Source organism: Alternaria arbusti (assembly GCF_024043155.1).
Source record: "Alternaria arbusti strain BMP 1465 chromosome Unknown scaffold_17, whole genome shotgun sequence".
Taxonomy (NCBI): domain Eukaryota; kingdom Fungi; phylum Ascomycota; class Dothideomycetes; order Pleosporales; family Pleosporaceae; genus Alternaria; species Alternaria arbusti.
The window spans coordinates 641,181-665,462 of record NW_026249957.1 but is presented as its reverse complement, the minus strand read 5'-3'; the positions used below and the strand labels follow the sequence as shown (position 1 = coordinate 665,462).

Below are 24,282 nucleotides of genomic sequence, written 5' to 3'. Positions count from 1 at the left end.
CTGTAAGGAGTACCGTAATTATTGATTCTGTGTCAACTGGTAGGCCAAGAACAAGGCGACAGCTGCGAAATATGCTAAACATGCACATGCAACCAGAAGCCTATCTTGCGCTTCTGACCCATCCGACCACACCAACACTATATCCTACTAACCCACCAACCCTTTCACGTTCCCTCTTTGCCTCTTCTTGCCACTTCCTCAATTCGCCCACAAGCTCGGGATCCTTGACCACAATGTCTCCATGTAGTCGCAGGAACACACTCATCCAAGCCTGTACCAGCTCGTAGTCTCGACGTTCTTGTAGTCTCGCAGTCAATGCCCCAATGAAAGTTCGTAGCTCAGTGTAAGGCTCCGTCGTGTCAAGGGTGCGAATTGCGATGTCAGCGGCCGACGGAGGAAGGGAAGAGAGGTGGCTTAGGAGAGGTGTATATTGGCCAGTCTCGGTCGCATGTGCAAGGTGACGGCTGAACACATCAGTAGCCGTGGCGGCGCTAGAACGCGAAGCAAGCGCGGAGCTGGAAATACGAGATTTGGGGTCTTGGTCGAGTGGTGCGAGAGCAGTGTTGTCTGCTCCCTGAATTTGATTCTGACCAAGGGATGGGAGGAAGAAAGGCGCCTTCTCTGGCGCTTTGGGAGCCTCCTTGGGCTTGTTGCGGGCACGGATGACATCGAGATGTAACAGTGTCTGCCAGCGAGATTTCGGGACTAAGCTGAGTGTTGTGATCTTGTCGCTGAGCTGGTCCATGACTGGCACTGTAACTTCGTCCTGATCCTCGTCTTCTGCCTGCTCTTCTGTCGCAGCGTCGACGACGGCGACACCGCCCTCGCCAGATGCTGTCGGCGCATTCACTTCGACGACATCATTTTCTGTTATTTGGCGGGTTGAAACATGAGTGAAGAGTGTTCGGTTTGTCCAAATGTGCACACCAACCTCGCCATCCAGCCCGGTAGCGAGAAACTCGCCCGAAGGTGAGAAGGCCACTGTGTTACACTTTCGGCGAAGTTTCATGGCGTCGATAAGATGGCCCGTCGGTAAGTCCCATACCCTGACTGTGGAGTCAGAGGCTGCAGAAATGATCCATCGGCCGTCGCTCGAAAATGTGTAGTCGAGAGTCTGCAACGCAGCATGGGACTTCGATGCCCATAGCTCTCGAATGAGTTTCTTCGTGGTAATGTCCAATACACGGATTGAGCCATCGTCGCAGCTCAGTGCTATCAGATCACTGTTTCGGTGGTAGCGTAGGCCGTGAATCTTTGTCATGGGGTACCAGTCGATCTCGTGAAGTAATATGCCGGTAGCGAAGTCCCAGAACTAAAAACGAGTTAGTGTTAATCAGCAGTGGGAGAAATAGTTACTTACCTTGACTTTGCCATCATCGGAGCAGCTTATCAGCGTACGGTTCAGACCATCTACGGCAAGACCAGTGATAGCTCCTTTGTGTTTGCCTTCGCCCTTTGCAAACTTCCGTGGCGAATCGTCTGCGATGTCCATAGCCTCCTCGGCTTGTAATTGTCGGAGTTTGTATTGTTTGGCTTCCGCCGGAGTGAGTCGAGCGGGAAACCTGCGACGGAATTGGCCAGACTGCAGGTTGTACATGTCGATGGAGCCACCAGCGGAACCAATCACAGCAAACGTACCGCAGGACGAGATTGCAACACTCTTGACCTCTGTACCGTCGCCTGTCTCGAATGCCCATCTACCAGCCCGTTTGCGCCCCCAGAACCAGGTTCTCGCGATTTTGTCACCAGCGTGTCCTGTGACAATGCTCTCCCATCCAGTCATGTTCACCTCTGTAGCTTTCTTGTCCTGACCCTTGACCTTGGATGAATTGGTCCAGATGCCAGTTACGCCAGGCATGGCGCCCATGCCACCATCGCGGTTGAGAGAACAAGCCATGCAGGTGATGGCTGGCGCTTTCAGGTCTTCCAACTTGATGTGGTGCTTGGAAGTCTCGGCATTTCCGTTCAAGAGCCCCATCTTCTTCGCTTTCTTCTGAAGAGCACCCTGGCTGAGCTCTGTGCTTTGACCATCGCGTCGCAAACTCCAGCCCCACAAGCTTCGATCTTGACTCGAGCTAAGAAGCCATTTGCCGACATCATCGGAGCCGTCTGAGTTGGAAGGGAGGAAGCGAAGAGTCGAAACTGGCGCAGCATGGCCGCCACGAGAATGCAAGATGCGCGGTAGGGGCGAGAAGGGGGTTACGTCGAAAATCCATGTCTTTAAAGAGTTGTCCAAGCCACTTGACACAATCACAGCTTGCCCAGCGAGGAATTCAATCTTGCTGATGCCGCCACCTACACCTCCACTGACAGCCGGGGGTGGACCATGAGCTCCGCGCAGAGTACCGGTCTTACGACCGCCTTTGTTTAGGTCCCAGAAGGTAATGTCGCCGCTCTGAGTACTGGCTGTCGCCATGACGCCGTCTTCACGACCATCGTCGCCAGCACCTAGTCCGTCGGTCCTGAAGGATATTGATGTCACTGGGTATTTCTGCGAGCCACCTGTGTTCAGGCGCATAATCTCCTTGTCGGCGCGAATGTCGTGGATTGTAATTGGGCCGGACTTGTATGCGATAGCGAGGAGGGACAAAGCGGGCGTCGGCTGTAGGGCGGTCACAGAGCCGAAGTCTGCGGCTGGCGGGAGAAGCGTGTATAGCAGCTTGGCAGTGCTGAGGTTCCAAATCTCGACAGAGCCGTCCTTGCGGCCTACGAATATCTTGTTCAGATATGTGGGCATGTTGCAGATGCAGCCCGAGAGGTCACTGGACGATGCGCCGTGGAGGGTCGTGTAATGCTCGCGGGTAGCTGTCCTCCAAACCTCAAGCTTGTACTTGCCGCATCCTACTATCCATTCTCCAAGGACGACCAATTTCCTGATGCGCTGTATGCCGCCGCGTGGTATCTCTAGCTCAGCAATCTTTTTCCCGCGCTGGTATACCCACACGCCACGCTCTTCTTCTTTCCTGTAGCTTGACCAAGCTGCGAAGACGACCTTGTTCCATGCGACTGTCGCAGTAATCTCCTCGGGGGTTTGCGGTCGAGTTATGAAGACGAGATTGAGTCCGCGCTTGAGATCGTACGTTTGGAGAGAGCGGCCGACTGAGGTTGTGATCTGGAAGGTCGTCTTGCCGAGCGGGAGTGCTGTGAAGGGAACGCTTGTAGGCGACACAAGGCCAACTGTCTGTCATGGGGTCAGTTGTGCGCAAGTGCTTGGTCGCGCTGTAGAAGCTTACTCGGAACGGCGCAAATATCTTAGACTGGCGGATCTGCGATGCGACGTTCTTCTCACTTTCGCGCCGTGTTCTCTGGCGCTTGGCCACTGGGCCGCTGCGGGCACTCTGCTGTACCTTGGGGCCTGCCATGTTGGGTGTAGGTTGGGAAAGGACGACCGGAGCGCATGCATCAACTGGCTGGTGTTGCAGCCGCCGACGCGACCAGAACTTTTTCTGCGGAGATGAGATGATCAGATTAGATTAGATTAGATCGCGTGACGGCGCCAAGCGATCGACTCAGGGTCCACCGCCTTGCATAGCAAAAAGAATACCAACAAGCTTCCATGCTGTCTAGTGAGTTATGCTTCAAATTGCAGCTCATAACCACGTCAGCGATAACGCGCTCACAAGACATCGGGATTACCTCAACTATGACCGGCATCGTCTGATCATCTTCCAAAAACATGGGGACGCGGAACGGGGTACCCCCGAAGCCTAGGTACAAGTCAACCTGGGCGGGCGCCGTTCCGATGTGATGTGCAACACGTGGCGCGCGTGTAGCCTCGCTGCAGCCCGAAGGTGGACATCTAGAGCTCGAAACGGCACAGCATATGCAAGTCTGTCCATTAAGATCGTGGCATTCGACCATGCTGCCAAGTTGCGCTGAGTGACGTACCGCGTCGTGAAAGTGTTTCGCATTTCCTAATGTATAGAGACTCATCTTCTACTGCGCTCCAAAGAACGAAGACGCTGTGAGGATACTGTCGCCAAACGTCCACTGTCCATTTCCCCCACGGCGCACGGGTGCAAGGCGTACCGAGTAGCATGGAGCAGCCACTATCCCGCACAGCCAGTTCCGAGAGCACACGATCATGGCGACAGCTCTCCAGTGCCAGCGGCGCGTCCGCAGGCGGCCAAAAGGCAAGATCGAGCGAGCCTGAGACGGGCGGGCGCAATGTAGAGCGTCCCAGCGTGTCCGTCCCCTCGCTCGGTGCCGCAGCGATTCGACAGAGCCTGCCCGCACGCCGCCCGTCCAAGGCATCTGATAGCAGCATCTTTGAGTATTTTGGACATGCCTGGTCTGGCTCCGCTCTCGACGACTCGGATGCCACGCCCACGCTAGAGAGCACCCGGGGAAGTCTTGCAAGCGCCCCAGTTAATCCTCTGCTGCTGCCGGATTCCTTCCGACAGCCGCGATCTGACGCGGGCACTGCAGCAACAGAGTCCAAGCGACTATCAATATCCTCATTCGTTTCTGCCATTTCCAACCGCGGATACAGTTGGAGTGGAAAAAGTTCCGTGTCGGGCTCAGAACCAGACGGTACGTACGTCATGGGCCATCACGGCCGCGCCATGAGCTTTTTCACATGCACACTCCAGACATTCCAAGTTGACCCACTGACCCTACCCAGCCAGGATGGACAACCCACACGGCACCACGACGGCCACCTCGTCGCTCTCCGTCACTACCTCGAGCCAGAATGGCAGTCTCGGCACCAAAACCTCGCCCACGCAATTGCTCTTCCCCCAAGACCAGCCCGCCAACAGCCAGACGGCGAGCCCCAACACCGCCCCGGCCCACCCCGCCTCTCCCCACGCCGGGCAGCCCCCTCTGTCGACGCAGCCCCGCCGCTCAAGAAGCCGGACAGCCCAGAGACGCATCAGCGGAAGCACGGCGACCAGCAGCAGTCCGGCAAGCCGGGAGATGAGAGAGAAGAAGCCGACCAAGGGCATAATCGGCGTGTGTGCGCTCGAGTCAAAGGCACGCAGCAAGCCTGCGCGCAACATCTTCGGCAAGCTGGTGGACGAGTTTGAAGTCAAGATCTTTGGCGATAAGATCATCTTGGACGAGGCCGTCGAGAACTGGCCTGTCTGCGATTTCCTCATCTCCTTCTTCTCCGATGGCTTCCCACTGGACAAGGCAATTGCCTACACCAAATTGCGAAAGCCCTTCTGCGTGAACGACCTGCCCATGCAGCAGGTGCTGTGGGATCGCCGTCTGTGTCTTGGTATACTGGATAAGCTCAACGTTCCTACGCCGAAACGTATTGATGTCAGTCGCGACGGTGGACCCAAGCTGCCATCGGCCGAGTTTGCGAAAGCCCTGTACGAAAGAACAGGCCTGAGGCTGGAAGGACCCGAAGACGGCACTGGTGGAGGCTCCCCGGCACCGAAATCCGTTGAACTCATCGACGACAACAACACGATCCGCGTCGACGGCGTTACCCTCACCAAACCATTCGTTGAGAAGCCAGTGAGCGGCGAAGACCATAACATACACATCTACTTCCACAAGAAAGATGGAGGCGGCGGCCGGAGGCTGTTCAGGAAGATCAACAACAAGAGCTCAGAAAAGGATGAAACTCTCGAAGTACCCAGGGGCATCCTTGAACCGACAGGCAGTTACATCTATGAGCAATTTCTTCAGGTAGAAAACTCTGAGGATGTGAAAGCATATACGGTCGGACCAACCTTCTGCCATGCCGAAACAAGAAAGTCACCTGTCGTTGACGGTCTTGTTAAGCGCAATCCTAGCGGCAAGGAAGTCCGCTATGTTACAAAACTCAGCGAGTCCGAGGCTGCAATAGCAGCCAAGATCTCAGAAGGTTTTGGACAACGAGTGTGTGGGTTTGATCTACTGCGCACTGGAGACCAGAGCTATGTTATCGACGTCAACGGGTGGAGCTTCGTTAAAGACAACGGTGACTATTACGATAAGGCGGCCAACATTCTTAAGGAGATGTTTTTGAAGGAAATTGCGCGAAAACAACGCAAGGACGCCGCTCAACACGCGGCTGCAGATGCCCAAGCTGGTACAGATAGTGCTGGCAATTCTATAAAGGGCGCCTCGGGCCATCGCAAGACGCTTGGAAAGCTGTTCAAGAGTCCGAGCATGTCAAGGGTGGGCAATCATGCTCACAACCTCCAACATATGCGGCAGTCCAACACGATGCCTTCGTCACCTGACACGTCACTCAGCTCTACGCCCATCGCATCCTCACCTAGTTTCGAGAAGCCCAACCCCGCCTCAATACTAAGTCCTGCAACAATCACTACTACCTCTACCTCGACTCCAGAAGGGCCAATGTCGGAACCCGAGATTACGCTTCCGCCTGCCTTCGATGACGATGACGACCTGCATCTTGAACAGGAAAGGTCAATGTCGGAAGATCATCTGGAGGTACCTCCTCCGGCAACTGCGGCGCAATGGAAGCTCAAAGGTGTCGTGTCAGTCATTCGCCATGCGGACAGGACCCCGAAACAGAAGTTCAAATATACCTTCCATTCTAAACCATTCGTCGACTTGCTCAAGGGCCACCAGGCTGAAGTATTGCTGATCGGAGAGATAGCGTTGCAGAGCGTGAGTGATGCAGTCAAGGTAGCTCTAGATGAAGGTCTCGAGGATACTAAGAAGCTGCGCGAGCTGCAACTCTATCTGAACAAGAAGGGCGCTTGGCCTGGAACCAAAGTTCAAATCAAGCCCATGTTCCGCAAACGCCGGAAGGAAGAGTTGCTACCGGGAGAGACTCTACCCGAAGAGGTACCGGAAGCTCCAAAGCCAGAGTCAACAACTGCTGAGGGCACTGAAAAGACTGCCGCTGCCGGCGAGGACGAACCAGAGCTACTCAAGAATCGAAGTGATTCCATGTCTGGCGTTACATTGTCTCGCATCACTGCGCAAGATAACAACATGGTCCTTGATAAGCTCCAACTGATTATCAAATGGGGAGGCGAACCGACGCACTCCGCTAGACATCAAACGCAGGACATGGGCGCGAACTTCCGCAACGATCTTTTGCTGATGAACAGGGACGTATTAGATGATGTTCACATCTTCAGCAGTTCAGAGCGACGAGTGACCACCAGCGCACAAATCTTCGGGGCGTCATTCTTGGAGAAGGAGCAGTATCAGTCCGAACACATCTCAGTACGCAAGGACCTTCTAGATGACTCAAACGCGGCAAAGGACGTCATGGACAAAGTCAAGAAGAAGCTCAAGACCTTGCTACGCGCAGGCGACAAAGCTCCGCCTCAGTTCGCATGGCCAAAGGACGTACCAGAGCCATACATTGTCGTTCGGCAGGTTGTGGATTTGATCAAGTTCCATCAGCGTGTCATGAACCACAACTTCAAAAAGATTGAGTCAGAAGCCATTTCTTCACTAGCTGCATTGAACTCTCCACCATCGGAAGGACAAACGACAGGGCAGTCTCAGTACACTAACGTCAATCACATCCAAACACGCTGGTGCTGTAATGAAGGGCCAGAGTTGTTCAAGGAGCGATGGGAGAAGCTGTTCAAGGAATTTGGAGACGCAGACAAAGTCGACCCAAGCAAGATCTCTGAGCTATACGATACTATGAAGTTCGACGCTCTCCATAACCGCGCCTTCCTTGAATGGGTGTTTACTCCCGATGCCAGCTTTGTGGATGAAGACTCGGTTGCAGACGGATCGAAGCAGACCACACCCGACAACAGCTCAGCCAAGTCTATACCCGTCGGTCCGACACCGTCAGATGCCCAGCTTAAGGCCGAGGCAAAGGAGCAGAGCGCGGAGAAGACCCATGACCGCGGTAGCCTCTCCCACCGTATGGGTTTCAGGCGCAAGTCTGAGATTACCGTCAAAGCCCCAGCGCCTCCGTCCTATGTACACGAGTCTTATTTCAAGCTGTACTCGGGTCTGGGTACTGCAGCCTCCAAAGCGCAAACCGATGCGAGATTGGTCAAGCTGCGCGAGATGTATCACTTGTGCAAGGTTCTGTTCGATTACATTGGGCCACAGGAGTACGGTATCGAGAGTGAGGAGAAGCTAGAAATTGGCTTGCTCACATCGTTGCCACTTCTTAAAGAGATCGTTGGAGACCTAGAAGAGCTGCAGGCGTCGGACATGCCCAAGTGTTTCTTCTACTTCACCAAGGAGTCGCATATCTACACACTGCTCAACTGCATCCTGGAGGGCGGTATCAAGACCAAGATCGAACGCAATGCTATCCCAGAGCTCGACTACTTGTCACAGATCAACTTCGAGCTGTACGAATCGGAGAATGCTAGTATTGACGATAAGCCGCATACTTTCAACTACAGCATTCGCATTACTCTATCGCCAGGATGCCACGCCTTTGCTCCGCTCGATGTGTAAGTCAAATGAATCTATGCAATGCAATACGACAATCGCTAACATGGACAGACAACTGGACTCACGCCATATGATCGGTTTTGCACCACGTCGCAGTCTCACTCTCCACCAAGACTGGAAAGAAGTCCTCGAGACTCTTCGGGCAAAATTCCACACGTAAGCGCATACCACCTCCCCCAATTTACGTTGGAAAACCATACTGATGTGTTCTAGTGTCAAACTACCCAAATCCTTCGTCGCCATTGACCTCAGCGAGAAGGTTCCCGAAGCTTTTGAGCGTAGCAGCAGCGTGAAAGGCAAAGAGCACAACATGACCGAGAGCGAAGAGCGCGGTAGATCAGATGAGCGAGACGAAGACGCCTCTCACATTCCTATTGCAGATGCACATGGCAACATTCTCAGCCCAGGAGAAATCGTGAGCCCGGAGCGCTTGGCGCTAAACAAGGAGATCAGCCCCGCCGGCTTGCTGCCGGCGGCGATGGATGCTGAGAAAGAGTAGAGATGAGAGCAGTCATTCGCTTTCAAATTGGGTGGCTGTTTAAGCATTTCGCATTCGTTGCATGGACTGGTGTTAGTGGGTGGCGTGTGGAGTCTGTACAGTATGTGGCTTCTACAGCAGTTTTGACTGCATCGCTAGCATTTTACCATATCAATCTACATACTGATGAATGGACTCTGATTCCCGCTCAGCCCCGTTCGGCGCTCGTAATCATCTTCGAGAATATCAAGCTCCATACCGCCATCTGTCTTGCCTGGAGCGCGTCCTTGTACATGGCTGGATACTGCCACTTGGGAACACTCCAGAAAAAGAACGCGAAAACCCATACCCGTCCGATGAACGCGCCCAACCAACTCTCTTTGACTGACTTCAGTTCTCTCTGATAACCAAATGCAGGCAGGAAGTGCTGCAAGAAAATTGTCTCCATCAAACAGGCAATGAAGTTGACCATGAACCACCAAACGTCCGTCCATCCATCACGACCTATCTGCCAGCTCACAAGACCATGAGATACCCCAGAAAGGCCAAACACGATAAAAGCAACAAACACTTTACACTCGTAGGAGTCGGAACGGAAGTTGAGCTGGCGAGCAAGAGCTCTTCCGATACATGTATACGGCTGAAGAGCAATCTTATGCCAGAATCTAGACCAGAATGTTCTCAACGAGGTAATAGAATTAGGATTACCAAATAGAGGGGGCCAATCCCAAGGACGATCCAGGCCGATGCTGACGAAAAAACTGGCGAGGATGGCGTTGGTTCCGTCTAGGTACACCACGCTTTGCCAGACCCAGATGACCGAAACGTAGGCCCGGATCAAGAAGTCTCGTGTGGTGACGTCGTGCCAGCGTCGGAGTAAGATTTGCTTCTCTTCAGAGACGTCCTCGGGGTATATCTCGCTGAAGACTGCGGCGACGAGAGTGGGTAGGATTTCGAAGTTGATGTAGTAGTAGATCGGCAGTTTTACTAGTCGTAAGAACAGGAAGACTGAAATAGGTTGACTAGACTTGTCTGTATCGCTGGTAGTGTTGGAGTCCGGACTAACACTGATGAGTTGCGGATTACCCCACAAGCGATACGTTGCTTGCCACTGGTATCGGAACCGAGCAAAACGGCTGAGAGGCGGTGATGTAGCAGGTGGGCGCGGAACGGGCCATTTTCTTATGTAAAGTAGACAGAACACGTGAGGAACGTTCAGCACCATGGCTTGCGTCCAGAGACTGGTCAGCCCGGGTATCCATATGAAGTGTGTGGAGGATGTGATGGAGAGGGAGGCGAAGAGGAGGAAGAAGGGTAGGAAGTAGTATCGATGGGTCTGACTGTGACAATGTAGCGCGAGGTGGAATATGAGGATTGAGGTGGCTAGGTAAATGATTGGGATGAGGAGGTGGAGAAGCATGATGGTATGGTGTGAATGAAGGTAGTGGAGGAAGGAGCGAAGTCGTTTGGGGCTTTGCCTCTTCTTATCGATAGAATACCCTCGCAAGCTGACGCGAATGATGTCAGCATGTCTCAAGAGGCCACACAGATGGGAACAATCATATCCACGGGTAAGCCTGGTCACTGGATCTGGCCATGCAAGCGGAGGTTCATGCATTGAAGGTGTAATTCGCCCGAACCTCTTCTTTATTGCAACCCCCACTTCATCCCTAGTAGGTCTTATAGCTTTATTGCGGTTCAAGTGTCAAAAGGAGCTGACATCACATCATGGTCAATTAGAGCTTCTTGGCCAAGATTCTTTTTCTACTTCAGTGCATGTACGTACAACCAAACGAGTGTGTGATCAACCGAAAAGAAAGCTACAACCGTTCAACCAAGACCACTTCCAATAAGAGATTGAGAGTGAGATCTGGGCGTCAATTCTAGGTAGGCCTGGCATCAAGCGCATCCTGGATAGCCTGAACGTCCTCGTTGGAAAGACCAGTGAAGGAGATGGAGTCAGTTCCCTGGGGTACAGGGTTTCCAGCGTTGAACTTGCCAGTAATGACAGTGGCCAAAGTCATGCACGCAGGGGGAATGCCGCTGACGAGAATGACTGGAAGACACGACGTTAGTGCACAGACAAGTTGCAGTAGTAGAGCGAATCGGACTTACCACCAGGACCGGTTCCCTCGAAAGTCACGTCAGCTCCCTTGAGCTGATCGGCGCAGTCTTGCCACGCGGTTCCAGTGCCGAATTCCTCATCCTGGCGCTTGGAGACGTAGCTGTGAAGTCCAGCCCAGTTGTCGCGGGCGTGGATGACCTGGGTGCCATCGCGGGCCCTCTTGCCGTTAATCGCAGTCACGACGGTGCCGGCGACAGTGCCAGCTGCGGAAACAGCTGCACTCTACATCATGTCAGTGTTGTCTACATTCGTGGTTGCGAATGGATGCACTTACGGCAGCGCCAATGCCTGCAGCGGTAGCAGCGGGAATGGCGGCGAGGAAGGGCGCAGGGCAGTGCTGAGCCAGTGCCAAAAGGGCAATGGGAGCAATGAGGCTTTTGGCGTTGGAAAACATGTTGATGATGTTGGGTTGAAGAGTTTTTTGCTGGACTTGTTGCCTTGAATGATGAGGAAATGTGCGTGCTGGAAACACAGTTGTACGGTGGACCAGGCAGACTTTATACCTGGGCTGTCTTCCTGAATGTGATGCTTCCAAGAGCTTGCCTTCAAGCTATCCGTCAGTTTTCGATCGAGAAGCTTACTTGCATGTAAGACAGGTGCTTCGTTTATTGCAGCAATTGGGGGCTGTTCAGTCAAAATGCTCCGTCGATGAGGTGATTCAGTTATTGTGGCCTATCAAGGATGAGACGGATGAGCTTTTTGAGACCATCCACCCGTATCCATGACTTTGAGAGATGATCGTGGGACGCCCAAGGCTAGGTTCGTGCAGGCATAAAGTAAAACATTCCCGAGATGCCTTACCGGTGAGGTATCATCCAGACGGCCATCGAATTGCGTGATTTGATGGTGTCTTACCATCCTTGATAGATTTGGCGTAATAGAATCGTATCATAGCCGTGAAATAAGGGTTATAAGGTGATGGTGGCAGTAGAGAGGTACGACGGAACTACATATCTTTACCAATGTAAGTCTTAACAAGCTACACGGGAGTTGAAACGCTTGCGTTTTGTGTGCACATGACTATATTTTGCTTGAAATCCCATCAATTAATCAGCGGCGATGCCTAGGTACCTTCAAGTGGCATCTCGATGCTCGGTTGACAAGCGTCTCATACGTCCAATCGGTGTTGCCGCGAAGCATGTCATCTCATCAGAATGGTATAAACGACGGTCGTTCAGGTAAAGGATCTGTCTTACATGAGTACAGTTCGGCAAATTCCTTGGTTTAGGACCGCACAAAAGTAACCCCCTACAAGGTCTATGGTCGTGTATCATCTTACGTTGGAGGTGCTTGATGCGCCCCACTCCATTACTAAACAGGCCATCAAATTTATCCATGGCATCTACATGCGTACACGAGAAACACAGACTTGTGCAAAAGATTATGGCTAAGACTGAACCAGTACGCTGACATTCGGGCATGCGGAGACACAGATACCGAGAAGTGAAGCCGGAGGTGAACTACTATTGAGCTAGCCGGCGAATATACCAGCAACTACGAGCAACAGTATGAGATATTGTGGCTCGAGGATCTTCTGAAGTGCAATGGAAACCCATCCAAGGTACGGTATGTATCCCACGACCAGGCCCATGATCTCGTCCCTCGTTACAGAGGTTTGTCCATCAGGATACATGGAAACGTCATCGACTTGATTGTTGTCACCCTTGGTGACTATGAGCTGCCTATGTTACTTTAGACGTGCTGTCGCTACACCGAAGCTGTGAGAATAGTCTTACCTTGACGGGGGACTATTGTCGTCTCCACCAATGCCAGAGACTTTGATCGCCCGATGAACCATTGGCAAAGCTCTGCCAGCAAACCATACGACTGGTATTTCGCCAGCTTGGATGTGGTTGCTCCGATTGGAGAGGAAGAGCAAATCCCCTCTATGAAAAGCGGGTGCCATGGACTCCGAGATGACACATACCATTGGCACTGAAGAAGCGGTAAGAGCCGAAAGCCCTTTCCACATCATCAATGGTGTGCTCAAAGTGGTCAAGATGGGTAAGAGGCGCAGCAAGTAGCAGCGTAATCGTCCGCTTTGGGATTGCTTGGCCGTTCGTCGAGAAGATGCTGGCATCTCCATCATCCAATGCAAGCGGTTGATGAGGAAACGGGTTGGCGATCACTTGCTCGAGGATGTGCGTATCAGGATGGAGCTGGAGTTGCATACCAGAATGAAGCGGTGGCAAGAACATGATGTACGAAACGCCCAGAGTTATTGTACTTGCTCATTCCCGAGAAGTGATGAGCACGATAAATCAGGCCGTAGTCTGAGGTGAAATCGCTGACTCATCTCCGTTTCCGGTACCCGCAGGTGGTATGGATATGGCGTAGCTAGAGAATACCATCACCATAATGGAGAAACTAGAACAAGGATTGGATTCAGAATCCCGATTTGGGCGAGACACCGGTGCAGTGGTATTCTCCGTCTCCAGACAAGATCTGCGTTGAAGCACAAATAGGAAAGCGTCTGGGTAAATGCAGCTGGCAGCCGGTCAGCGTGACATGGCTTGCAGCAACATGAAATTTATAATCACCGAGACATTACCCTTGCACTATCCTTGATACCAGACGCATGTCGCGAGTTCAAGTCGTCTGCCGAGGAGGCAACAAGAGGTGTATGTGGATAATTCTGCCCTGGCGGCTTATGCCGAGACCACGTGCTGATGGACAAGCGGTCCAGGCAGCGGTTAAACCCGATCACGATGCTTCGAGGGGTTTCTTGTGTAAGGGAGGACATCGCAGATCGCGTATAGCGAGTCACATTGTCTTAGCCAAGAGTTGCTGAGTTGCGCAGTTAGTTCTTATGGCGCATGCGAGTTCCGACCTGCATTCCTCTCTTTCTTCACCGAGGGGTTGTTGAGGCCTGCCCATCTGTCTTGTCGCATTGTTCAGCTTTTGCGACCGCGAATACTCGCACCTAGCTTACCCCTGAAACCTTTCGACATCCATTGTTCAGTTGGCAGTCGACATGGCGGCAGTTCTCGAGTTCTGCTCACTTCCTTTCAAGATCTCTGATGCCCCCATCGCGAATGGAGAGACCAGCATCTATATCAGATGCCACGATCGATTGTTTTCAAACGTCACCGTTGTGGATGAGAAAGGCCAAGAGCTCTTCGTTGGAGGAGGACCTGGGCCAATGAAGTCTTGGTCATGGCGTCGACAGGTGAAAGACACTTCGGGTGTGCCGATCTTCGACCTACGACATCACGGGTCGGCAATGAAGAACCTCTGGACGGTGGAAAGTCCAGATGGTCAGCGCATAGCGGAGCTGAAACATGTCTCTTCTGGCCGCCGATCGGATCTTGATATGGTCGTTCCCACCGGGAAAGACAAGGAAGACGACGTGGTGCTGCAGGTTCGACAAAAGGACCAGAGCGCAATTACGACTAGGGTATTCTCCAAAGACATCTGTATCGCCGAACTGCTGCTGCAAGAGTCGAACGATATCTCCAACCTCAGTCAAGTTGACAGAAGCTCTTGGAAGGTTCGGATCGCTGGTGGTGTAGATCCAGCAGTGGTAAGCCATCTATCGATCTTGTATACGGATTGAAGCTAATCAGTGATTCAGATCTTGATCATAGCTCTATGTCGGGCTGAGATGCATCATGTATGGAGACAGTAGTACCTCATCTGAGAACATCGTCGCTCGAAGTGTGGAGATCGTGAGGGACTCGTTGTCGGGAAAGCATCAAACTGGCCATGGCGTTTCGCTTGCGCCAGGGTGTTTGTGAGGCCTTAATGTTCCTTCAGACCCTTGTTTCGCTGCACTGCATGAGACGCAACCACCTACGTAGATGTTAAACGACGGCTTAGCCTAGTCGGTGAAGTTCACCAGCCTGGTCACTCATTTACCAATTCATCGAGTTTACTGGAGAATTCCTTCTTAATTGACAAGTCGTGTATTTGTAGATTTCGTCGTAGACGTTTGTCGAGCGTTTGTTGGGCGAGGTAAGTCAGATGGATCGGAGCCAGGTCTCAGTACGGTCGCAGGTGTGCCATTATTCCTTCCTACTCTTCAATCGCATAACGATGCGACCTGTTGCGATGAACTTTTCCTTCTTGGCTATATATCTACGCGCGTAGACATCGCGTGTAGACCCGACTGAACAAGCGACAGACCCATACTCGAGGAGACATTTCGCATGCACTCCGAAGATCTCGCGAGGATTTAGGCGTCATGAAATTGCTGAGTTGTTGGAAACTGCGTGCTTCGGATGAAGGAGGAGTTTAGAAGGGTCTCAGCAAGTGATAAGATAAAGACGTTCGTGAATAAGAGGGTCCGAGAATAGCTCCGGTTTTTGGCCCACCTTGAACTAGCAACCCCGGATCTCCACTTCAAGCTCGAAGTTGTAGTGGAGTCTACTTGTTCCATGTGAGAATGTGTAAGCCACTGCTCATTGAACGCCTCAAGTTCAGAATGGCATGATATCGATCCAAATTCCCAATTTCGAGAATACGACCGTGCGCCTCCCTGCCTTCGGTAACCACCCCTCAACCAGCTAAACTCGAACTAGACCGATTTGCTCTCTCCTCGTGGCACCAACACCAAGCTGAAGAAACAGTATGGTCTGCGAACTTTACAAGATGCCGACCTCCGATATGTTGTTGGCTCCCCAGGTACCGTCACCTGCTGGCGCCCACCCTCTCGCCCACCGTCGCTTACTCCTTACCGCTGGAACACTCTGAAGCGCGCGATCAAGATCCGCACGGCTTACCAACATAAACCATTCCAGAATGCCAGAAATCGTCAGCTTCGGCATAACGGACGTCATCCTGTGAGGTCTCCTAACAACAATCGCTCGCCCTAAGCCATTTGCGCTAATCGCAATCTTAATCACGACCGTCTTCTATGTTTTTCTCCGAAAACTCCGGCCCCTAAGCCTCGCCGAGGCCGGTTTTGATAGCATCAAGAGTCTATAATCTTACTGTTGAGGTTTTTGGCGACATTTAGAATGAGTTGCATTGCACTTGCCATTATTTATCTGCTAAGGCGCCGGGGGTCGAAGTATTGGAGGCAATTATTGTAGGGGAGGCTGTCGGTGATCAAAGCTCCTACGGCGAACGCTCTGTCCTCTCACTTCCAAAGTTTACTCACGAAGTGTTAACTTGTGGGCTTCCGGTGATGCCCTTACCGTGTTTAAGTTTTTGCGTTTGCAGTCCGCATTAGGTGGCGTGCGGCAACCTACGTGGTACAATACTCGCCCAAAGTTATATAATGCTCGGCATTCATGTTGTTTGACGAGGGTGATTGAGTTTGTTGCCCTAAACTCATCAACGTCCCTAACGTCAGCTTCCTGCACCGTCTCACACCTGACGCTGTGCTGGTATCGACTTGGGTTTATTCGGGCCGTGCTCGGGTATGAACAGAACACGGCGGTCGCTTTCGCGACAATGGAGTGCGCCTTTGGTTCAGATTAGTGCCTGCCCAGGTAGTCTTGAGTCGGGCTGGTACGCCAGTACCAATCAGCAGTCTCTCCAGCAATTGAGCCGATCCCCGGCTTACTTCCGATCTTAGCCCAACACGGATCTAAAACAGGGACGTGCGCGCCGGATTTGGGATCAAGCATGTGGATCGGCTTGTCTGTGGAGAAGTCTGCCAATCGGGAAGTCAAATGGTGGAACGAACCGCCAATCAGGTAGGGACCAAGCATGCTTCAGCTGTAAATTGGCAGCCATCGCAGGTCTAGGTCTCTCGCAGGGCGCTGCCACAGGCCGGCGGATAGCTTCAAAACCATGCTTCCCCTCGCGCATTCCATCTCGTGTCAGTCTAAAGCAAACCTCATCGTTGATCACACTTCACAGTCGCTTTCAAGTAACCAAACTTTGCCAACATGCGCTTCTCCATTATCGCCGCTGCCGCTGCATTGAGCTCTACAGCTCTGGCCCAAGGTCTTCTTGACCAGATCCCGCAATGTGCTGTGAGTTATTGACTATAACTGCCGGCGAACGAAAGCTAACGAAAATGCAGCAAGCCTGCTTCGGTGGCAACTTAGGCAGCTGCGGTGCCACTGACATTGCATGCATTTGCGAGAGCAAGATTATCGACGCTGTATCTTGCTGTGTGTTCGCTACTTGCTCACAGTCGGATATCGCTGGTATGTCGCCTGCCATTTCGCGTCCCGTGCCAGCTAACAAGCATCACAGCGACCACTCAGTTCGGCGTCGAGATATGCAAACTTCAGAACATCGACGTTAACACCCAACCCTCCTGCCCGTCTGGCAGTGCGACAGCATCTGGCAGCGCGACACCGTCTGCTAGCGCGGCCCCGTCTGGCAGCGCGACCCCTTCTGCCGGCAACTCCTCTGTCACACAAGTGTCTGGCACCGCCTCCATGACCCCTTCAGGAAGCGCCTCCGCCACTTCAGCATCAGCGGCTGGCAACACTGGAGCAGCGCCCATCCAGACTGCAGGCGCGGGAGTTGGTCTTGGACTTGCCATGGTCGGACTGCTCGCTGCTTTGTAGGAGAACACTGTTATCGCCGTACGCTGTTGGACACTTCCCCAGCGCCCGTTGTTCGAACGGTAGCCCCAGCCATGCACCTGACGCGTCGTGTACCATACAACTTTCCGACTCGCGCCTCAAGAAAACCTTCCTGCAAACATCGATTGTTTACACCGAAGGCATGGCCTGGTTTATTTGTAGTGTATTCCCACAGTTTGGAAACTTCTTTGTTTAATAACATAATCTATTTCGACATTTACAACTGTTACTAGATCTGTAGCATTAGTGCTAACTTGTAATAACAAGTCACCGTGAATGCATCCTCTTTGGAGACATTTGATTGATGTATCCCCTTAAAGGGAGGTGCTATGAAACTACATACATCGATGATACCAGGCTGGAAAGCCTGCCTGGCTTATTTGGCATGAAACCACTTCAACTCTCTTACTTTAGAACGCGCTGGTAATAATTACAGTCTTCCAGACGCACACAATGACTGACTCCATCTTTTGTTCGCGACTGTACGACGTGCTGCGGGATAATCCAGCTGATCCGCCCAATCCCGTGCCCGTGCGGCTTATTCTTGAACATTCGAAGTTGAAGCCTCGTCGGCCCCTAGTCGGGACGCGCTCGGCCGCTACTATTTGCCATTAGCTGCCTTCCACCGAAGCATGTTCAGCTCCCGCGGCCCATTGGACGATCTCCACACCCCAGATCTTCAACCTTTCAACATCCCCAGCATCCATCACTGTCAGCCTTCATCATCAGTCCTCACTTCCAGCCTAATCCCTTTTATCCTCACTTTTTTTGCGCATGCATTCCACGTAGCTGTTGCGACGCTCTACCGCGATAAGCACTCCTAAGGTCGTGCGACGATGGGTCTCGGCATCCTCTCTGACCATGCACTCGAACAGGTCCCTGGGACCGCGCAGGTATTGGAAGGCGAGCAGCGGAGGGAAATAGAAAGAAATGCAGGAAATATCATAGGGAGGTCAGGCTTGAAGTACGACAAAACTGGGACAATACTGCTTGTTCCGCAGCCGAGTGATGATCCGAATGATCCGCTTGTACGTCTTTCAAACGTCCCATTCTGGCACAAAATCTAGGCAAGTGCACATAGTTGACTGATACTCCAGAACTGGTCGCTTCGTCGTCGCGACACCATTCTCCTTCTTCTATCCTCCATATCAGTCATCGCAAGCACCCTCTCTCCCATTCTTGCCGCCAATACTGTCTCCCTCGCCATTTACTTTGGTCACAACCTAACCGACATGGCTCTGTTGACCGGCTACCACCTCTTGGGTGTCGGAGTCGCAGGTTTTCTTTTTGTGCCGTCAGCGCGTATCTGGGGAAAACGACATGTGTACATTCTGGGAACTGTGATAGTCGTGGTGAGTTGCGCGTGGGGTGGCGCGATAGGAAACAATTATGCTGGATTTCTATGGGCGAGAGTGTTTCAAGGCGTGGGCCTAGCGCCATTTGAAGCGCTCGTTAATGGTGAGTTCAAGCGTGGATATCTTTGAATCCTACTTGAAGCATACGCTAACTTTGTGTCTCGATTCAAAGCCAGTGTTGGCGATATGTATCACGTCCACGAGCGCGGAGTCCGCATGGCGCTGTCAAACTTCGCCGTCTTTGGAGGCGCGTTCCTCACCCCAGTCTTGGTAGGAGTGATTGCAGATTCAATCGGATATCAGTGGACATTCTATTTTGTCGCCATATTCTCGGGGATCATGCTACCGCTGATCATACTCTTCTGCCCGGAAACGGCGTTCAGGAGGGAAGAGAAATTTGACACCGATACTATGGGGAACTTGCTGGTTAAGGATGGAGAAGAGATGAAAATCTTGGGTAATCGGGGGTCGAGTAGCACATCTGCTGAACACGAAGCAGCTGGAAACACGGATGAAAAGGGAGCAGGAAACTCTGCGGACCAGCATTCGGTGGGCGATTCGCCACGCAAGGCTACTTTTCTCGAAAGTATGAAGCCGTTCAATGGGCGGAAAACAGATGACCGGTATCTGCACCTCCTTCTGCGGCCGTTCTCGCTGTTCTTACATCCGGGTATACTATGGGCCTGTCTTATCCAAGGCAGTCTAATCGGTTTCACGGTCCTTATCGGTGTTGTGCTTGCAGCAATTATGCTTGGTCCACCGCTTTGGTTTGGAGAGAAAGAGACAGGATACATGTAAGTTGATACATTCCGTTCATATCTTGCACCTGCATGTCCTAATCCCATTAAGGTATACAGGCGCCTTCATCGGTGCACTCCTCGGCTTCGCCCTCACCGGCCTGATTAGCGACTGGTCCGCGAACCTGCTCACGCGCCTCAATAACGGCATCTACGAACCCGAGTTCCGCATGGTGCTCGTGGTCCCACAACTCATATTAGGTTGTGCTGGTATCTACGGCTTCGGTTGGACCAGCGCAGATACGGCAACATACGGCTGGTTTTGGCCTGATTTCTTCTTCGCGCTCGTAGTTATGGGTATGGTGTGTGGTGCTGTCGCCAGTGCGCTATACATCGTCGATGCGCATCGTAAGTCTCCAAGACCATGTCATGCTTTGAGATACTGACGTATATAGGCGGCATGTCCATCGAAGCTTTCACGTGCCTCCTCGTTTTCAAGAACGTGTTCTCCTTCGCCCTGACGTTTAAAGGCTTCGACTGGGTCGTTGAGGCTGGACGGCGGAGTGGGGTAGGTGGTGGTGGGGGAATCAAGACCCTGTTTATCGCCGTTGGGAGTGCGCAGGTCGCTGTTTGTGCGTTGACGATTCCGATGTGTAAGTCTCAGGGAGAAGGTGAGATGAGGGCAGTGGCTAATCCGTGCTTTTCTAGATATCCTCGGCAAGAAGAACCGGAGTTTCTTCCACCGCCACAATGTTTTCTTTGCGGTAACGGATTGGGTGGCGGATAAACTGACGTTTTGGTAGGAGGTTGTCAGAAGGCCATTGTTGGGAGAGGATCGCTTGGGGTGTATTAATGTGGACTTCGATTCCTGCACTGTCGTTTAATATGTTTGTTTCTATCTTCTGTTGTTCTTGTCGGATTAGAGCCATCTACCCCTGTCATCGCCGCATTGATTCTGCTTCGGTTACATGAGGTTTTGGTCACGGTGTACTGGCGGATTAGTAGGCTGTTGTATGTTTTGCTCTTTTTGCGCCATGGTGGTGGTTATATCTTTTTGCCCGCGTTCGCCCCACCAGCCTAAGGCCCATCAGGACAAGCTCTCAAGCTACCGAGATACCAATATTTAGAGCAAGGAACTCGAAACCATAGGTTTTCTGAGGAATCGTGGTTTCTTCAACCATCATAAGCTCTGCATTCCCCTTGTTAAGCATGTGTACGTGATCTACGCGTACCGGATGAGCAGCTAGAGATGATTTGATATATGATGAAGCTTCCGTATCCATCTCATGTGAGATTTGAGCAACGCTTCAAGGTACCTAGGCACCCCTAATCGTCTCCATCCATCATGACATCCACAATGGCCTTCGCCTCCTCGAGATCCTCTTCACGGTAGAACTTGAGTCCATAGGAAATCATGAACTGCTCCGAATTGCCATAGTACTGTTCGATCCAATCAAGCTGGCGTTCAGTGAAGTTGTAGTCTGCCTGATGGCCTTCGAAACGTGACAAATCACCATCATCCTCCTCATCCCCGGACTCTTCCAGCTCAGACATCTCATCCTCACGCATGATGGCGCGTAAGATGGCGCGTCCCTCTTCGCGGTCTTCCTCATTGTGGATCTTCAGCCCGTGTTGTATCAGGAAGTGGTATTCGGAGCCATAGTTCTTCTTGAGGAACGTAGTTTCTTCGGCCGTGTAGGGCGCAGCATTTTGTCCCGGCGTGTTGAGTCCATTCCCAGCTTTGAACTCTTGCCACTTACGCTTCTCGGCATCGTCCCATCGACAGCCTAGCACGTACATTACGTCCTTCTTGAGCGCGTACGGGCCGAGCCTTGGCCCGTTCGGAGACCGGCGCACTTTGATTCCAAACAACGGGCTTTTGGGGTCGAAATAGGCAGCATTCCTGCCCTGGCTATCTTTGATGATGCCGTTGGATTTTCTATCTTTGCCGCCCAACATCATCACGTTATATCCATCATTGTACATGAGTGGTTGCCCAATGGTGTTGCAAATAAAGTCAGGCACGTGCAAGACCTCGTGGAGAAGAAGAGATCCATGCGAAGATACACCTGAAGCATTCGGCGAGCGCTTTGTTGGGATTTCGACGGTACCGATTCCCAGCACGGGAGTTTGCGTGTGCGGGCCGAAGAAGGGCGAGGAATTTACTGTTGATTTGAAGGGCGTGTACGTTTTAAACCAGCCTCTGTCCTTTGCGACGCTGATAGCCATATGTTAACGGTGGATACTTCTGAATGAGTCGTAGCTCACCTACTGTACGTTGGCATTGTTTAGAAAGACCCAATCGGGACAGAGGCGTGAATTGGTATCCGGATTCATCTCGTTATCAGACTGCTTGCTGTAGGTCCGCACGGGTACTTCTGGCGATCGAGGCTAGATGGACAGGAGCTGACCGATGAGTGTCACCCTATGCGGGGTGATGCGGCTGGGAGATTAGGTATATGTACTTGCGCGATTCCACGGTTGTTTGCTGCGCGCGATTGTCCCGAGGTAATGCCGCATTGACTAGGGGCAACCACGCTAACGAACATTCACCTGGGCACTTGCAGCTGGCCATTGGCGAGTTGCCCCCACTGTTGCTGAGCTGAACCGACTTCACGGGCAGACTGCATGCGCAGATAGTACGCGCAAACCAAGGAATTTAGACAACGTTGAACGGGTAATTGTTTTCGGGCATTTTGAGGTAATCGTGCGACAGTCTCCTCCGTGGCTCGCAGCTGGAGCTTATCCGGCAAATCCCTTTTGCGCGGTGCCCAATCTTGGCCGAACACGTTCCCCAAAGGCCTTCGGGAGCTCTAACTGGGAATCGGCCGCGATGATTCGCGTCCACTCAACCTTGTACAAGCAAGATACTGGTGTGCTAGTAGCTAATAGATGACTACTGGCGATTTTTGCTGTTATAAGCTTCTGACTTCGTTTGTGCGCCGAAACTTAACACATCTTTTGCGCTCAGATTACATCCATTAGACTACGACCCACTACTACAACCTCTCAAGATCATAACAAAGTTGGCTAACTGATGCTCAAGACGACATTAATAACTCACGAAAGTCCCCTCTCTCTCTCCCGTGCCTCCGCCCAAGCTCCAAGGTCGCCGAAGAACTGTTCAGATTCACCACCATGCCAGTCGCGCAACGCAAACCACAGATAGCGCACATCTTTTCCCGCTTTGATCGCGAATTCGAAATCTGGCGCATGCGTGTACAACTCCTGTTCATTGTACCAGGTGTTAGCGCACCATCATGGTAAGCAGGATTCGGTACAGACGAACCTTGATGCAATGTCGCGACCAGGTGGCATATGCTTCTAGTTCCGCAGCCGTCGATGATCCAGGTATCCTAGTGACAGCCGGCTCAGCACGCTCGTTTGTAATTAGATCCACAGGACCAGCCGCGACGAGTGGGTCAGCTAGTAGAGCTGGAACAATGCATGCTGTCTCCCAGTCATATAGCGACGTGACTCCGGGCATACAGATGTCGTCTGTGATGATCGAAGTGTTGTGTATCCCAAAGTCACCGTGCTCAAGCACTAGCCTGTACAAGATGTCGGAGTTCTCTTGCGGCAGTAGATGTGGTATCGCTTTGAGGAGAGACTGCTTCGCTGCCAGTGCGACAGGTCCCACGGTTTCTTCATCATCTTCCCATCCAATCATGTCACCTCCGTTCTTAATTGTTGCTTCAATCTTTGACTGTATTACGTGTATCCAGAATTCGCGAGTAGGCGCTACGGGTAGTCTGAAAGCATCCGGTTTGAAGTCAAAGATACGGCTATACAGGTACTTGACTGCAAAGCCAGAGGGTGGGCAATAGTTGAAGAGGGCGGCACGCATGCGTGCGAGCTGATCAAGGAGAACGGTCTGAGAGCTTTTAGTATATCTCAACGCTTCGAAAAATGACTCATACCTTTGCCTCAGCATCAAGCCCTTGCCACACATTGTTTGTGCCGTCTGATCGTTCGAACACAAAGATGCGTCGACCCGAGAGATCTGCTGGTATCTGGACTTTAGGGCCCGGTTTGAGAACCGGTGCGCGGTGATAGAGCAGGCGAGACGCGCGGACTTCTGCTTCGTCACGCAACAGGTTATATATGGCTGCTTCGAATTCAACTTCTGCGATCTGCCGCTCGACGACAAAGCCATCGAAATCCGGCATGTTGACGTCGCCGCGAGCTAAACGAACTACCAAGTCCGGTCCATCACGAACCTGAAGGTGAAATCCCTAAGCACAAATCAGTAAACTATAGTTGGCAAGCGAGCTGATTTAGAATGGCGTTAAGCGTCAATATTGTCTCCGCCGAGCCTATCGTGTTGGGTCGGAGGGCTAGATCAGCCGACTCGAGGATGGCCATGATCATACACGTACATAGTTGTTGGAGCCTTTATCGATAGTCGGGATATCTGTTACTTTAACTTGGAGCTTCTCTTCAATGTCATCGATGAGCAACTGCACGTTCCAGACGTCTTTAAAGGGACTAGCATTGTCCCGCGCTAGTGTCAGAATATGTTTGCCGTCGTACTCTTCTCCATTCAATCCAACGGGCCACTCATCGCGCCAGGGCATACTTTCTTAGAGTTCGATGCGACTTCGCGATTTCTTCGTGTGGTCGATATTCGTGAGACAGGTGGAAGGTGAGTGATCAGTTTGGTATTACTCGATGCCAATTTGTGTTTGCCTTCGCTCGCTAATCGTTACACAAAGGCGTCTAGACGGCGAACGCCCCGTGCGTTGCATGA

General features: G+C 52.1%; 7 protein-coding genes across 7 annotated transcripts; 2 read left to right on the top strand and 5 right to left on the bottom strand.

The window, feature by feature from the left end:
• Positions 1-100: 100 nt before the first annotated feature.
• Positions 101-3,362, bottom strand: J4E86_009600 (uncharacterized protein; the record flags this gene model as incomplete). Its single annotated transcript, XM_051450104.1, has 3 exons — positions 101-1,312; positions 1,361-3,181; positions 3,234-3,362. The coding sequence occupies 3 exons, from the start codon at positions 3,360-3,362 to the stop codon at positions 101-103; spliced, it is 3,162 nt and encodes a 1,053-aa protein (XP_051298949.1).
• A 1,267-nt stretch (positions 3,363-4,629) lies between these two features.
• Positions 4,630-8,848, top strand: J4E86_009599 (uncharacterized protein; the record flags this gene model as incomplete). The annotated part of the gene is made up of 3 exons (XM_051450103.1): positions 4,630-8,348; positions 8,401-8,505; positions 8,563-8,848. The coding sequence occupies 3 exons, from the start codon at positions 4,630-4,632 to the stop codon at positions 8,846-8,848; spliced, it is 4,110 nt and encodes a 1,369-aa protein (XP_051298948.1).
• A 1,862-nt stretch (positions 8,849-10,710) lies between these two features.
• On the bottom strand, positions 10,711-11,346 carry J4E86_009598 (uncharacterized protein; the record flags this gene model as incomplete). Its single annotated transcript, XM_051450102.1, has 3 exons — positions 10,711-10,883; positions 10,943-11,174; positions 11,227-11,346. 3 exons carry the CDS (start codon positions 11,344-11,346, stop codon positions 10,711-10,713), a joined length of 525 nt encoding a protein of 174 aa, XP_051298947.1.
• A 7,860-nt stretch (positions 11,347-19,206) lies between these two features.
• J4E86_009597 (uncharacterized protein) lies at positions 19,207-20,335 on the top strand (the record flags this gene model as incomplete). Its single annotated transcript, XM_051450101.1, has 4 exons — positions 19,207-19,589; positions 19,645-19,940; positions 19,988-20,185; positions 20,241-20,335. 4 exons carry the CDS (start codon positions 19,207-19,209, stop codon positions 20,333-20,335), a joined length of 972 nt encoding a protein of 323 aa, XP_051298946.1.
• Positions 20,336-20,858: 523 nt separating this feature from the next.
• J4E86_009596 (uncharacterized protein) lies at positions 20,859-21,491 on the bottom strand (the record flags this gene model as incomplete). Its single annotated transcript, XM_051450100.1, has 2 exons — positions 20,859-21,271; positions 21,293-21,491. The coding sequence occupies 2 exons, from the start codon at positions 21,489-21,491 to the stop codon at positions 20,859-20,861; spliced, it is 612 nt and encodes a 203-aa protein (XP_051298945.1).
• Positions 21,492-22,779: 1,288 nt separating this feature from the next.
• Positions 22,780-23,701, bottom strand: J4E86_009595 (uncharacterized protein; the record flags this gene model as incomplete). Its single annotated transcript, XM_051450099.1, has 2 exons — positions 22,780-23,406; positions 23,453-23,701. 2 exons carry the CDS (start codon positions 23,699-23,701, stop codon positions 22,780-22,782), a joined length of 876 nt encoding a protein of 291 aa, XP_051298944.1.
• A 126-nt stretch (positions 23,702-23,827) lies between these two features.
• J4E86_009594 (uncharacterized protein) lies at positions 23,828-24,109 on the bottom strand (the record flags this gene model as incomplete). Its single annotated transcript, XM_051450098.1, has 2 exons — positions 23,828-23,848; positions 23,912-24,109. 2 exons carry the CDS (start codon positions 24,107-24,109, stop codon positions 23,828-23,830), a joined length of 219 nt encoding a protein of 72 aa, XP_051298943.1.
• Between the last annotated feature and the right edge of the window lie 173 nt (positions 24,110-24,282).